Source organism: Pectinophora gossypiella, chromosome 28 (genome assembly GCF_024362695.1).
Source record: "Pectinophora gossypiella chromosome 28, ilPecGoss1.1, whole genome shotgun sequence".
NCBI classification, from domain to species: domain Eukaryota; kingdom Metazoa; phylum Arthropoda; class Insecta; order Lepidoptera; family Gelechiidae; genus Pectinophora; species Pectinophora gossypiella.
Genome location: NC_065431.1, coordinates 515,001 through 529,789, shown reverse-complemented (window position 1 = coordinate 529,789; position 14,789 = coordinate 515,001). Strand labels below are relative to the sequence as shown.

Sequence of the window (14,789 nt, the reverse complement as noted above, 5' to 3'; positions counted from 1 at the left end):
AATAAAGCTTGTAGATCAAGCCGTTGTGCCAGACTTTGTCGAACGCTTTCGCCACATCGAAGAAGAGCGCTCCCGTAGCGACAGGTTTTTTTAAGTTTAATCTACTGGAGATATGTTCAACAATACGGTGCACTTGTTGAACGCAGGAGTGACTTATGTTATCGAAACAAAGAAATACTGAAGTTTTTAATCAATGGCTTATCAAAACAAAAAATAATATAAGTTCACGACTATAAGCTAATAAGGGACTTTCCATACGTTCCAACAAGATATAGATAGCGCTGTCTTCTTATCGTGTGGGTTGTGAGGTGAATTACCAACCCCATCAACCCTGGTGTCAGGGTTACTATTCAGCCATCAAAGGCCACTGACATGGCTCATATAACGACTACTTACTTACATCAGTAAGTAGTAACCGGGACCAACGGCTTAACGTGCCTTCCGAAGCACGGATCATCTTACTTTCTGACAATCAGGTGATCAGCCTGTAGTATACTAACCAAGCAAGGGATCACAAAGTGATTTTTGTGATTTTTTCCCCACCGGGATTCGAACCCGGGACCTCCGGATCGTGAGCACAACGCTCAACCACTGGACCATGGAGGAGTCTTGTGTTTTTATGTGCAATAAAGAAAATCAGCGTCATAGTCTAGGCTATGGCATTATGCTGAGTTGGAACCGTTTCGGCATACATTCATAATTGTATTATTTTATTTTAATATGTGAAAACATTGGTATGTCGGATTGATTTTTTTTTCTTTCTTTCTGCGGGTTCAAGTACCGTCCTAGTCGGATTTTTTTAAAAAATTTTTTGAGGCTTATTATTTGAGACTTACCCGGCATGGAGGTGACGGGTGTGTGCGTGAGTCTTGCGTCCCCGGGCAGCGGGGGCGAAGCACCCGGCCCTACGCTGCGCCTCTCTAGACCACGCTATAACCATAGAATAGAATAGAATTTTATTTACACAACTACACAACAACTGTTGTGTTTTATACAACTATATATTAAACAGGCCACATCGAAGCAATTCATCGAAAAAAAAAAGCAATATTGCTATTTGACATTTGCGCATATAAAAGTAAGTGAGCAATGCAAACGCTAGTCCACTGCCAATTTGGCTGCAAAAAAAAAACAGCTTAACGTGCCTACCGAAGCACGGAATCATCTCACTTTTTCGGCCAATCACGTGATTCAAGAATGTCAAAACCAAAGGACAGTGTCACAAAGTGATTTCGACATCGGGAATCGAACCCGGACCCCCAGATCGTGAGCCCGACGCTCTAACCACTAGACCACGCAGGCTGTCAGACCACAGAGGGGGAAAAAATAAATCTTCTTATCGTGTGGGTTATGAGGTGGAATACCAACCTCACCAATCTTGGTGTCAGGGTTACTATTGAGCCGCCAAAGGCCCCTGACATGGCTCATGTAACGACTACTTATTTACATCCATAAGTAGTAACCGGGACCAACGGCTTGACGTGCCTCCCTAAACACGGATCATCTTACTTTCGGTCAATCAGGTGATCAGCCTGTAATGTCCTTACCAAACTGGAGATCACAAGGTGATTTTTGTGTTATGTCTCCACCGGGATTCGAACCCGGGCCTCCAGATCGTGAGCCCGACGCTCTAACTAGACCACGGAAGCTGTCAAACCACAGAGGGAAAAGAAACAAATGAAAATCATTTTTGAAAAAAGTTGACCCGGCAGTTCTTTTTAAAAAAATAGCCCAAGCTATTTATAAACATTTTTGAAAAAAGAAGCCTAGGCAGTTTTTTTAAAAACAAGAAGCCACAGCAGTTGTTTTTTTTTTTTTAAATAGCCCCAGCTATTTTTAAACATTTTTGAAAAAGGACTGTTTCGCTTAGAAAGAAACGCTCCAGCTATTTAAAAAAAAAATCTCAGCTGTCCCCACCTGCAGCTGCTGGTACTCCAGCCGCGCCGAGGCGATGTCGTGCGCGGCGCGGGGCGGGGAGCACTCCGCGCGCCGCACCGGCGAGTAGCGCTCCGCGTGCTCGCGGGCTGGGGGGGGGATATGTCACTACATAGTATACAACAAAGTCACTTTTCCTGTCACTACATAGTATACAACAAAGTCACTTTTCCTGTCACTACATAGTATACAACAAAGTCACTTTTCCTGTCACTACATAGTATACAACAAAGTCACTTTTCCTGTCACTACATAGTATACAACAAAGTCACTTTTCCTGTCACTACATAGTATACAACAAAGTCACTTTTCCTGTCACTACATAGTATACAACAAAGTCACTTTTCCTGTCACTACATAGTATACAACAAAGTCACTTTTCCTGTCACTACATAGTATACAACAAAGTCACTTTTCCTGTCACTACATAGTATACAACAAAGTCACTTTTCCTGTCACTACATAGTATACAACAAAGTCACTTTTCCTGTCACTACATAGTATACAACAAAGTCACTTTTCCTGTCACTACATAGTATACAACAAAGTCACTTTTCCTGTCACTACATAGTATACAACAAAGTCGTCTTTCCTGTCACTACATAGTATACAACAAAGTCACTTTTCCTGTCACTACATAGTATACAACAAAGTCACTTTTCCTGTCACTACATAGTATACAACAAAGTCGTCTTTCCTGTCACTACATAGTATACAACAAAGTCACTTTTCCTGTCACTACATAGTATACAACAAAGTCACTTTTCCTGTCACTACATAGTATACAACAAAGTCGCTTCATGTTAATGTTAACACTTGCGTCATCAAAAGACTTGTCATAGGATTGAGCATACAAGGCTAATATGCGCAACATGATAAAATTTTGTCACGCCGTCGATATAATTATGTCATTTTGTCGATTGCTGCTGATATGTGAACCCCAATAAGTCGTGTCGTTTTGTCAAAATACGAACTAAATCACGTGGGATGCATGTTAGGGAAAAAAAATTATCGATTGCAACAATTTTTTTTGAATCGATAGATTTATTGAAATTTTTTATCGATTTCGACAAAATTTATTGAATCGATCGATTTATTGAATTTTTTTATCGATTTCGACAAAATTTATTGAATCGATCGATTTTTTTATTTTTTTTATCGATTTCGACGAAATTTATTGAATCGATCGATTTATTGATTTTTTTTTATCGATTTCGACAAAATTTATTGAATCGATCGATTTATTGAAATTTTATCACCTTGCGCATGTTAGCCATGCTGGTTTTCTTATACCATGACTAAAAAAAAAAAAACTTCAGATCTACAAAAACTTCATTTAAAAGCATACAGAAAGTTATGCATAATCTACAACACACACACACACACACACACACACACACACACACACACAAATGGCATACATACATTTTGAATGTACTTACTTTTATATTTTATGTATTATAATTTTTAAACCCATCACCAGAAAATTACGTCCCTTTTTACCCGACTACGACAAACCGAAAGGAAGCGTTATGGTTTTTTTATTATACGACCAATTAAAAAAACGATACCGGTAATAAGGAACTTTCCAGGTTACGTTCCCTAAAAACAATATAGATAGCGTTGTACAAATGTAATCAAATAATTACCTATTTTCTCATTACTCGGCTACATAATTATTCAAAAATACAATGTAATAGCAGAAGCATTATATAAAAATAATTGTTGCTTGATATTTGGATCACATTATGTATATTCAAATTCAAATTCAAAAATATCTCTATTCAGTAGGTAACATAGTTACACTTTGAATCGTCAATTTTTACATAACGAACGTCTCATCCGCCTAAAACTACTGCAGCTTCACACAACCTGTATAGCCGGGGAAAAGAAGCTGCAAGAAAAACCTCGGCACAGGGTCCTAGAGGTTCTTTAAAAAAATAAAAATAAACATAAAATATTGGTATACAATTGAGTAATTTAGCTGCCTAATATCAGTTCTCAGACAGTTAATCCCATGCATTCATATCTTCTAAATAATCCCTAACTTTATAATAACCTTTTTTGTAAAGTTTTTGTTTAACTGCTGTCTTAAAACAGTTGAAAGGCAAATTCTGAATGTCATAGAATTATATCGCTACCTATAATTATTTTGATCAGAATAATAATGGGCGGAATTTGTAATTGTGCCTGGGTGTAATAACAAGGGTCATCATTTATACCCAAAAACAAAGATAAAAGACGCATAAGTATGTCTGTTATTCATGAAATTAGAAGGAAAATCTTTACAGCGCCACCTATATTGCTTTTGAGGAACGTAGCCGTATTAAAAAATCGACTGTACCGAAATTTTTAACATTCAAATTCAAATTCAAAAATATCTTTATTCAGTAGGTAACATAGTTACACTTTGAATCGTCAATTTTACATAACGAACGTCTCATCCGCCTAAAACTACTGCATTAAACAGACCGTATAGTTTAATGATTACGGCATTAACTACTTGGCCGGACAAATGGGGAGCGCTGAAGGTGAGAGCCTTCAGGCCAAGTAGTTAATGCCATCTGCGGCAAATCTACAATAAGTCACGTCAAAAAAATAATAATGATTATAATTCAATATAGGTAATGGCCCCGATTCCTGCAGACACCTCCTAATTTTACTTTAAGTTATACCTGTCATTTTCTTATCCGCCGAAAAGGAAAGGGACGGATGACTGAAGCTCTTCATTTTAGGAATGAATAACCATTCATTTACTCATTCTTATTAAAATTATTGTGGTTATTGGCCAATGTAAATTTTTAGACGGCTTACAATGTGCTTACAACTGACGTGTGTTCCATAAATTTTATGCTTGTGGATTACCCGTCCCTTTCCTTTTCGGCGGATAAGAAAATGACAGGTATAACTTAAAATAAAATTAGATCGTGTTTACAGGAATTAGCACCACTGTTTTCGAATAAGTTCAATGCGCGGTACGAATTAGATCTGTCAAAGCACAGAAGCCAGTGTTGTGACGTCAATTAGCATAGTGATGTGTCAGTCGAGATTACGATCGATTCTGTTCGGTACCGATAATTGGAAAATTCGGGACGATGATACCGAAATTAATAAATACCCGCTACCCGTAAAATAAAAATAATTTACCCATTTCTTGTACAGTTGCCAGCATTTGCAGCTTAACTCGTTGCGGTCCCGAATATTTCCTCTGTCTAGTGTGCCCTGGGGTCCCAGCTGTTATGGACCCAGTAGGGATATTCTGATTTTGGTAACTCCCAAAATTACTAAAGTTGGTACCGAAATTTTTGTTGCCATCATAGTTTGCCATTGGGGTCCCAGTTACTATAGACCCTTGGTTGGTACCGAAATTCTTATTCGAGTCATAATTTGTGCTCATTGGAGTACCAGACATAATTGACCCTTGGTTAGTACCGAAATTCTTATTCGAGTCGAAATTTGTGTTCATTGGAGTACCAGACATAATTGACCCTTGGTTGGTACCGAAATTCTTATTCGAGTCGTAATTTGTGTTGGAAATAAATGTGCTGGTACCGAAATTATTACTAGCGTCAAAACTTGTGTTGATCGGTGTTCCACTCATAATAGATCCTTGCTGATTCGTTCCAGTGAAATTCCCGGTACCGAAATTGGTACCGTAATTTTTATTACCGTCAAAATTGGTATTTGTATTCATTGGCGTACCAGTCATAATAGAATGTGTGCTAGAACTTGCAGGGAAGTTGTTGGTACCGAAATTATTTCCAAAACTGTTACCGTCAAAACTTGTACTAGTACTCATAGGGGTACCGGACATAATAGACCCTTGACTAGGACTTTGTGGTACCGTACCGAAATTACTGGTACCGAAATTAAAGCTGTTTTCGAAGCCTGGACTTTGGTTGCTTTGATTCATCGGAGTCCCACTCACAATTGACCCTGTGGATTGTGACCCCTGATTTGGGGTAAATTGACCCACGGGTGGGGTAAAAGGCGACACGGCTTGGGTCATAGGGGTACCAGAAGTTATGAAGCCTTTCGGGCCCCCCATTATGGACCCCTGGGGTATCGTTTCTAGTGAGGGTTTTATTGACTTCTGACCTTGATTTCTAGGGTCATAATTTTGGTTGCTTTGGGTCTGATTTTGGTTTTGAGGGCCTTGGTACCCTTGGTATTGGGTCTGGTACTGGTACCCCCCCTGGATCGAAGGGGGGAGGTAGTTCCGCTTCATCCGAGCTTCAACCTCCATTACAAGGTCTGGGCTAATAACTAAAAAATAAGTTGCAAAAAAAACAGAAATTAGCAAAACACAGGACGACATGCGACTACTAAAAGGTTAAAAAAAATCTTTAAAAAAGTTTATTGAATGTTGAGAAATCTGTATGTTCTTTTAAATACATACATCATACATACATACATAAACTCATGCGTATTTCCCACCGGGGTAAGCAGAGACTATAGAATTCCATTTGCTTCTATATTCGTTACGTCACTAACACTATTACTATACATCTCTGCCTACCCCTTGGTGATACAGGCGCGATGCTTTGTTATTTATATGTCCATACAAATTTCCCAGCGTTCATGTAATAACGGAATCACAAGCTATTTCAAATGCAAAAAAATATCTACAAACATCTATGTTCTGTGAGCGAATGCTGTACTTATTAATATTATTAATTTATTCACTTGTAACAACCCGCAGTAGAGCAGCGTGGTGGAGTATGCTCCATACCCCTCCGGTTGATTGAGGGGAGAGCTATGAGGTTAAAAAAGCTACATCAAAGCAATTCATCTGAAAAAGCAATATTGCTATTTGACTTAAATATGTTTGTATTGAATTGAATTGCTTCGATGTAGCCCTTTGAAGCCCCCTCTGCCCAGCAGTGCGACGTATACAGGATGTTTATAATTATGTTTTTATGACACTTTTATCACGTAACAAACACCCATACAAATGTACAAGGTGTTAGTGACAGTGTTGCTCCGTGGCAAGAAACTTAGAGCAACACGGATATCCGAGCAACTTGTGTTGCAACAGGGACATCCGAGCAACATGTGTTGCCTTATGGCAAGAAACTTAGTACAACACAGACTTCCGCACAACATGTTGTTGCTCTATAGCAAGAACATTTGAGCAACATGGACGTCCGCGCAACATGTTGTTGCTCGACGGCAAGAACAATAATAGTTTACAATAAGTTGGTAACAATAATTTACATAACAGAACTACGCATGTGTACTAACTTCGTCAATTCGACGCGGCCTAAGCTGAGAATTTTGGTATTTTAACTTGACATTTACGTCCTCGACTTGAGGACTTTACTCACTGGAGTCGAGCGTGTCATACTGCCAACATAATAATACGAAAATAATGACGTCATGCGGTTCAACTCCACTGGAGTAAACTCGAGATAAGGTTGAGGCGCGTAAGAATACCGATTTTGAGCTGAGTTCAAGGTCTTTCTGGTTGCTTGAACTAAGGACGCATTCGAGGAAGGTTTGAGTCTTCTTCTTCTATCGTGTGGGTTTTGAGGTGGATTACCAACCTCAGGTGTCAGGGCTTACTATTGGGCCGCCTAAGGCCCCTGACATGACTCATGTAACGACTACATGTAAGGTTTGAGTTAAGTTCTTAGGGTGGTATTAATAAACTAATCTCAGCTTCGAGACTGCCCTCAAGATCATGTCAATGTGACAGTTCTCATATAAAAACATAGACTTGAGCATGATCTTGAGGGCAGTCTCAGCTGAGAGTCGTTTATTAATACCACCCTGCAACACGAGTAAAGTAAAGCATTCGCTCTGAAACTCAAATCAAAAACATCAAAAAATCAACATCAAATCAACTTTGGAGACATCATAACTACACTATACACAACAGTGTCTATTATATCACTTACCCGGCGGCCGCTCTGTGACTGTTAGTAAACCTGTCCTGCGCACCCTAATGTTCGCTGAGGATGAAGGTGATGTGCTGGGCTGAAAGGTTACATATACAGATAAAATAATTTGCACAATGGCCACAAATTACAGAAATAAGGACAACAGGTACAGAAGATCACAACAGGCGACCTTATTGCTCATGCAGCAATTTCTTTCAGGCAACCTTTAGGTTATATACAATAAAATAATCTTTATTTGAAAATCTCACACTGTGACGTCATAGAAAACGTGATAAATTGTCGGATTTATTAATTTTGTTATAACGTTATTTTTTTTCCGATCAAAAATCATAAATTAATTTAAATAGAAAACAATTTTTTTTGTTAGTTTTGTCTTTATTTATCTTTGACGTAGGATACTACTCATATATTACATAGGTACGGGTCGAATTTATGACCTTTATTTTTTGAAGTCAGTTAAAAATAAATACAGGGATATCGTTAGTGATTTCGTACCGAATACTGAGGGGGATGATTCAGACCATGATTCTGAGTTAATATCAAGTGGAATATTTCGTCACAAAATTCACATATATTTTTGTTGTTTTTTTTAATTCTTTTTAGTTATATACTGTAAGTAAGTAGTCGTTACACGAGTCATGTCAGGGGCCTTTGGCGGCTCAATAGTAACCCTGACATCAGGGTTGATGAGGTTGGTACGTCACCTCACAACCCACACGATAAGAAGAAGAAGTTACATACTTTTGCGACGGAAAATTCCACTTGGTGTCAACACAGAATCTTGGTGTGAATCATCCCTTAAAATTTTCGTTACGGTGTCACTAACACCCTATATCAAAATCAAAATAGTATTTGCTTTAAATAGTACATCATATATAACACCGTTATTGGGACATCCTAGTAAGCCTCATATAAAGACCTGTGTCAGGAAGCCCCGCTCCTCCTAATTGCTATTACAACTTTGATAGTACATATATCTATTTATATCTTTTAAAAATAGTAAAACACTCACCATAGGACCAGTGCTACAGGAAGTGGCAACGTTGGCGGCGTCTTCCGGTGTGGCCATCGTGTGACGTTTACTGCTCCCGCGGTTCATCATATACCTACAGATAAAATAAATATTATAATATATATTACATGATCAACATGTGTTGCTCCATGACAAAAAACTTAGAGCAACATGGACATCCGAGCAACATGTGTTGCTGTATGGCAATAAACTCAGAGCAAAATGAACATCCGAGCAACATGTGTTGCTGTATGACAATAAACTAAGAGCAACATGGACATCCGAGCAACATGGGAGATCCGAGCAAAATGTGTTGCTGTATGACAATAAACTAAGAGCAACATGGACATCCGAGCAACATGTGTTGCTGTATGTCAATGAACTCAGAGCAACACGGGCATCCGAGCAACATGAGTTGCTGTATGGCAATTAACTTATAATAAACACGTGATAATAATTTATGATTCAAACATGAATACGAAATCAAATTCGACAATCATTGGTTTAGGCCTGTGCTGGATTTGAACCTGCGACCTCAAAGTGAGAGACAAGCTTTCTACCAACTGGGCTACCACGGCTCCATATCTTCTAATAATTACAAACCATATAGTAGGGACGTTATGGATATGAAATTTCTGATACAGATTGGATACGGCTTTTAAGAATGATTATTATACCGGATACGGTTACGGATACGGATAATAAATTATTTCGGATTATTCGTTAGTTTCGGTTACGGATATTATTTTTTAAGAAATTCCAAAAGTAAAATACAAATAGGTAATAAAGTGGAGGAGCTCGGTGGCGCAGCGGTTAACGCGCTCGGTCTGCGATTGTTGAAGTAAAGCAACTTTCGCAAAGGCCGGTCATTGGATGGGTGACCACAAAAAAAAAGTTTTCATCTCGAACTCCTCCGTGCTTCGGAAGGCACGTTAAGCCGTTGGTCCCGGCTGCATTAGCAGTCGTTAATAACCACCAATCCGCACTAGGCCCGCGTGGTGGTTTAAGGCCCGATCTCCCTATCCATCCATAGGGAAGGCCCGTGCCTCAGCAGTGGGGACGTTAATGGGCTGATGATGATGATAAATAAAGTGGTTTTATTTATAACGACAAGTTGTATATGTCTGACCTGCATAAGTTGGTGTTATATGCCGAGTCTGCCGTTTGTTCTTCTGTCTGTTCACCCTCCTCGGGCCGTGGCGGGGTGCCGCTGTCTGATACCTGAAATTTATTAAAAGTATAAACTTTATAATAATTATTATTACGGTAGTATTCTAATAATATGTATATCGTCACAAGAAAGGCTAAGTTAAAAAATGTGAAAAGGACATTTAGTTTTTCATGTCTTTATGAGAATTAGTCCTCATGAGAATCTGTCCATATGAGAATATAATTTTGAGATTTAGTCCTAATGAGAAAATGTCCATATGAGAATCTGTCATTACGATTAGATATGGTTTTAAGAGAATATCTGTCCTTATGAGAATCTGTAATTTTAAGAATCTGTCTTTGCGATAATCTGTATTTTTGAGAATGTCATTTTGAGAATTAGTCTTTATGAGAAAATGTCCATATGAGAATCTGTAATTACGAGAATATGTTCTTATGAGAATGTCTGTGTTTTTGAGAATCTTACCTAGCGATAATTTATCTTTTTGAAAATTGGTCTTTATGAGAGTTAGTCCTCATGAGAATCTGTCATTACGAGAATATGTCCATATTGTCTATATGAGAATGTCATTTTGAGAATTAGTCCATATGAGAAAATGTAATTACGAGAATATGTTCTTGTGAGTATGTCTGTCGTTATGAGAACTTAAAGATAGGTGTGTGGACGTGTGTGCGTGCGGGCGTGGTCTGTACGTACGTGGTGCGGGGGCGCGGAGTGGCAGCAGCCGCGCTCGCGGCCGCGGGACACGTGCGCGCCGCCGTCCGACGCGCGCCGCCCAAACGTCGACGCTGCGGACGTCGTGTACAATTAGGTACACATACACCAATACATATTCAACATCTACATCATCATTACTAATTTAAGAGCCACGCTCTTGTCGGTGTAGCATTCTCCATGCTACTTTTAGGGGAAACTAGAGCAGTGGTTTCCCTCTTGCCTTCCGCCGCGCAGTACTCCGTCTGACGCGAGTGGGATGACGCCCAGAATAGTTTTACATATATAAACAGCCTATATACGTCCCACTGCTGGGCACAGGCCTCCCCTCAATCAACTGGAGGGGGTATAGAGCATACTCCACCACGCTGCTCCACTGCGGGTTGGTGGAGGTGTTTTTACGGCTAATAGCCGGGACCGACGGCTTAACGTGCCCTCCGAAGCACGGAATCATCTTACTTTTTCGGACAATCAGGTGATTCAAGCCTGAAAAGTCCTTACCAAACAAAGGACAGTCTCACAAAGTGATTTCGACAATGTCCCCATCGGGAATCGAACCCGGACCTCCAGATCGTGAGCTTAACGCTCTAACCACTAGACCACGGAGGAGTTTTACATACAGCATTATAAAAAGAAATATTAGCATACAGTGGGACGTATATATGCTGTTTATGTATGTATGTATCCTGAATGAGGAGATCCGCAGGAGAACTAAAGTCACCGACATAGCTCGGAGAATTGCAAAGCTGAAGTGGCAGTGGGCAGGACACATAGCGAGGAGAACCGACGGCCGCTGGGGCGGAAGGGTTCTGGAATGGCGACCACGTGTCGGACGACGCTCAGTGGGTAGGCCCGCTACAAGGTGGACCGACGATCTGGTGAAGGTCGCGGGAAGCCGCTGGATGCGGGCAGCGCAGGACCGATCGTCGTGGAGATCCTTGGGGGAGGCCTGTGCCCAGCAGTGGGCGTCGTACGGCTACTTAACTAACCTTATAATAATAGCTGCACTTACCATGTGTCTGCATGGCGTGAGGCGGTTTGAGCAGGTGCTGGTCTTTGACGCTGAAGTAGCGCGGTGGTTGGTGCTGTACCGCCGGTAGTTTGGCTGCTAGGTTCGTGTTCGGGAGGAGGGAGACATTCGGCCCGGGCTGTTGCTGTCGATAGGAGAAATCAATCAGAATCTGCTAGGGAATTCTCTGTTTATACATTGTTTTAAGTTTACTTGCTTTTGCTATTGGTTTTATAGTATTAATGAACTTCTACATACATACATACATACATAAACTCACGCCTATTTCCCACCGGGGTAAGCAGAGACTATAGAATTCCATTTGCTTCGATCCTGACACACTTCTCTTGCTTCATCAATCGCTTCATACACGCACGCCGGTTCAGAGTAGATCGTATAAAAATCGTAGTGTGAATTTCTAGATTATAAAAACTAAACTTTGACATTGTTAATTAGAGTTTTTTTTTATGATTGATTTGTATTATATAATTCTTATTTCCGGGTTCGATTCCCGATGGGGACATTGTCGAAATCACTTTGTGAGACTGTCCTTTGTTTGGAAAGGACTTTTCAGGCTTGAATCACCTAATTCCGATATCAAATACATAAAAAAGCGGCAAAGAAAGAGGGTAGACAGATATGTCTGCCCGTAGAAAATTATGGATCTACCTACTCCACTCCAATCTCATCAGTCATCCCGTGATCATGGCACTTGCAACAGTGTCGAAATATCGGGAGTCTCATATCCCTGCTTTAAACGCGGTAAGAACCCGTTATTATGTTTTTTAATTATAATTCTCTATTTTTCAATTACGATGTCACTTACACCCCGTATATAATAACCTTATAAAAACCAATTGAATTGAAATATATCACGTTGGTCTAACAGAAAGCTCGGTGAGGTGTGGGTACTTAGTTCCTCTTGCGATGGATGTACCTCTGACTACCCCAATTGGGATGTAGTCGTGATCTCATGTTGTGTTAGCAAAGTTATAAATTCATCTTAAGTGCAGTTTTCCCTAACACAGTTGTCTCGACCATTATAGACGGCGATACGGCTCACCTATCACGTTGGTCTAACAGAAAGCTCGGTGAGGTGTGGGTACTTAGTTCATCTTACGATAGATGTACCTCTGACTACCCCAATTGGGATGTAGTCGTGAGCTTGTTAACACTTACATTGAAATGTGCAGACACGTAGAGCGGCGCCGCGAGTAAGTCGGCCGACGCCGCGCCGCACACGCCCAGTTCTCCACCCTGCAAGGGACGTGGCGTGATGAATATCAAGTTTTTGGTATGCATTACAGCGAGGAGCTCGGTGGCGCAGCGGTACACGCGCTCGGTCTGCGATTGTTGAAGTTAAGTTAAGTGATACGTTAATAGGATGGGTGACCACAAAAAAAAATGTTTTCATCTCGAGCTCCTCCGTGCTTCGGAAGGCACGTTAAGCCGTTGGTCCCGGCTGCATTAGCAGTCGTTAATAACCACCAATCCGCACTGGGCCCGCGTGGTGGTTTAAGGCCCGATCTCCCTATCCATCCATAGGGAAGGCCCGTGCCCCAGCAGTGGGGACGTTAATGGGCTGATGATGATGATTACAGTTAGTTACTTGTGTTAGTGCGAAAGAGATAGAAAGTTCTCCCTCTCTCTTACTCCTTAACGGGTAAGGGCCATTTAAGATTTTTTTTGACGCGACTTATTGTAGATTTGCCGCAGATGGCATCAACTACTTGGCCGGACAAATGGGGAGCGCTGAAGGCTCTCACCCGGTACGATGCTTAAGACAACAGGCGTGAGGGTGCCCAGTTGGGCGCGAACCTCGGCTCAGGGCGTCGTCTGAGAGGAAAAATATTTGAAATTAATCGACCCTAGTGGGTCGATAGCGATAAGCGCTGATTGAGGGAAATCGTCGACCACGCCGGCGGGGTCGGTATCGGGGTCCTGAAGATTTTTGTTTGTTTGCATTGCACATTTACTTTTATATGCGCAGATGTCAAAATTGCAATATTGCTTTCTTAGATGAATTGCTTCGATGTGGCCATTTTAAAACCGCTGGTTTTCTTATACCATGAGTCTAGATACATACCTGAGTGTGTCGACAGTCGCCAGGACCTACAGTGTGTCTTCTTGTCGCGTGGGAGTCTTGCGTAGTCGCGCGACTGTCTTCCGTCGCTGGTGGTATTGTTTCACCGAACTGAGAAAAAAGTTTGTACTTAGAAATTTTGCCCAACAGTGGGACTACTACCAAACAGCCCAACACCGAAATCGCAATCTACAACACCCAAATACCCAAAGCCAGCAGTGGGCATGCAACAAAATTTTCTTCCCCAACAATGGGACTACTACTAAATAGCCCAACACCGAAATCGCAATCTACAACAACCAAATACCCAAGGCCAACAGTGGGCTTCCATCAAAATGTTCTTGCCCAACAGTGGGATTACTTTACTAAACAGCCTAACACCGAAATCGCAATCTACAACACCCAAATACCTAAGGCCAACAGTGGGCTTGCTTCAAAATTTTCATGCCCAACAGTGGGATTACTTCTACTAAATAGCCCAATTCCGATATCGTAATCTACAACCTCCAAATACCCAAGGCCAACAGTGGGCTTGCAACAAAATGTTCTTGCCCAAGAGTGGGATTACCTTCTCCAGCGTGTCTCCAGTGTCGGTGAAGTCAAGCTGTTCTGGTGGGATGGATACCAGACACTCTTGCGACGTACATTCCTCTGCGTCCATCTGCTCATCCTCTGAACTCTGTAACGTGAAGAATACAGCGTTAAGCAAACCATAAATTCATAACACAACATTCTTTAAACAGGATAGTGGAGTCAATGAAGGGTTTCACTTCTAACTCGCCAGGAACAGGTTCGATTTTGATGTTTTTTTTCTTTTGTGGGAGTAGTTTTTATATCATTTCTTCTTTTATCTGGTGTCAGGATTACTATTGAGCCGCCAAAGGCCCCTGACATGGCTCATGTAACGACTACTTACTTACATCAGTAACCGGGACCAACGGCTTAACGTGCCTTCCGAAACA

The 14,789-nt window shown here is 40.9% G+C and overlaps 1 protein-coding gene and 1 long non-coding RNA gene across 2 annotated transcripts in view; both read right to left on the bottom strand.

Moving 5' to 3' along the window:
• The window catches only part of LOC126379298 (uncharacterized), a 56,478-nt gene that overhangs the window by 9,199 nt on the left and 32,490 nt on the right, over window positions 1–14,789 (bottom strand). The window lies entirely within an intron of this gene.
• The window catches only part of LOC126379292 (serine/threonine-protein kinase par-1), a 47,615-nt gene that overhangs the window by 9,199 nt on the left and 23,627 nt on the right, over window positions 1–14,789 (bottom strand). The window contains exons 11-21 of the mRNA XM_050027999.1: window positions 14,396–14,506; window positions 13,831–13,938; window positions 12,924–13,001; window positions 11,748–11,889; window positions 10,718–10,809; window positions 9,980–10,071; window positions 8,851–8,944; window positions 7,836–7,914; window positions 5,083–6,201; window positions 1,918–2,024; window positions 837–930 (exon numbers count right to left, since the gene is read on the bottom strand). Of these exons, the coding sequence (XP_049883956.1) occupies window positions 837–930; window positions 1,918–2,024; window positions 5,083–6,201; window positions 7,836–7,914; window positions 8,851–8,944; window positions 9,980–10,071; window positions 10,718–10,809; window positions 11,748–11,889; window positions 12,924–13,001; window positions 13,831–13,938; window positions 14,396–14,506 (2,116 nt within the window). The remainder of the gene's footprint in view (window positions 1–836; window positions 931–1,917; window positions 2,025–5,082; window positions 6,202–7,835; window positions 7,915–8,850; window positions 8,945–9,979; window positions 10,072–10,717; window positions 10,810–11,747; window positions 11,890–12,923; window positions 13,002–13,830; window positions 13,939–14,395; window positions 14,507–14,789) is intronic.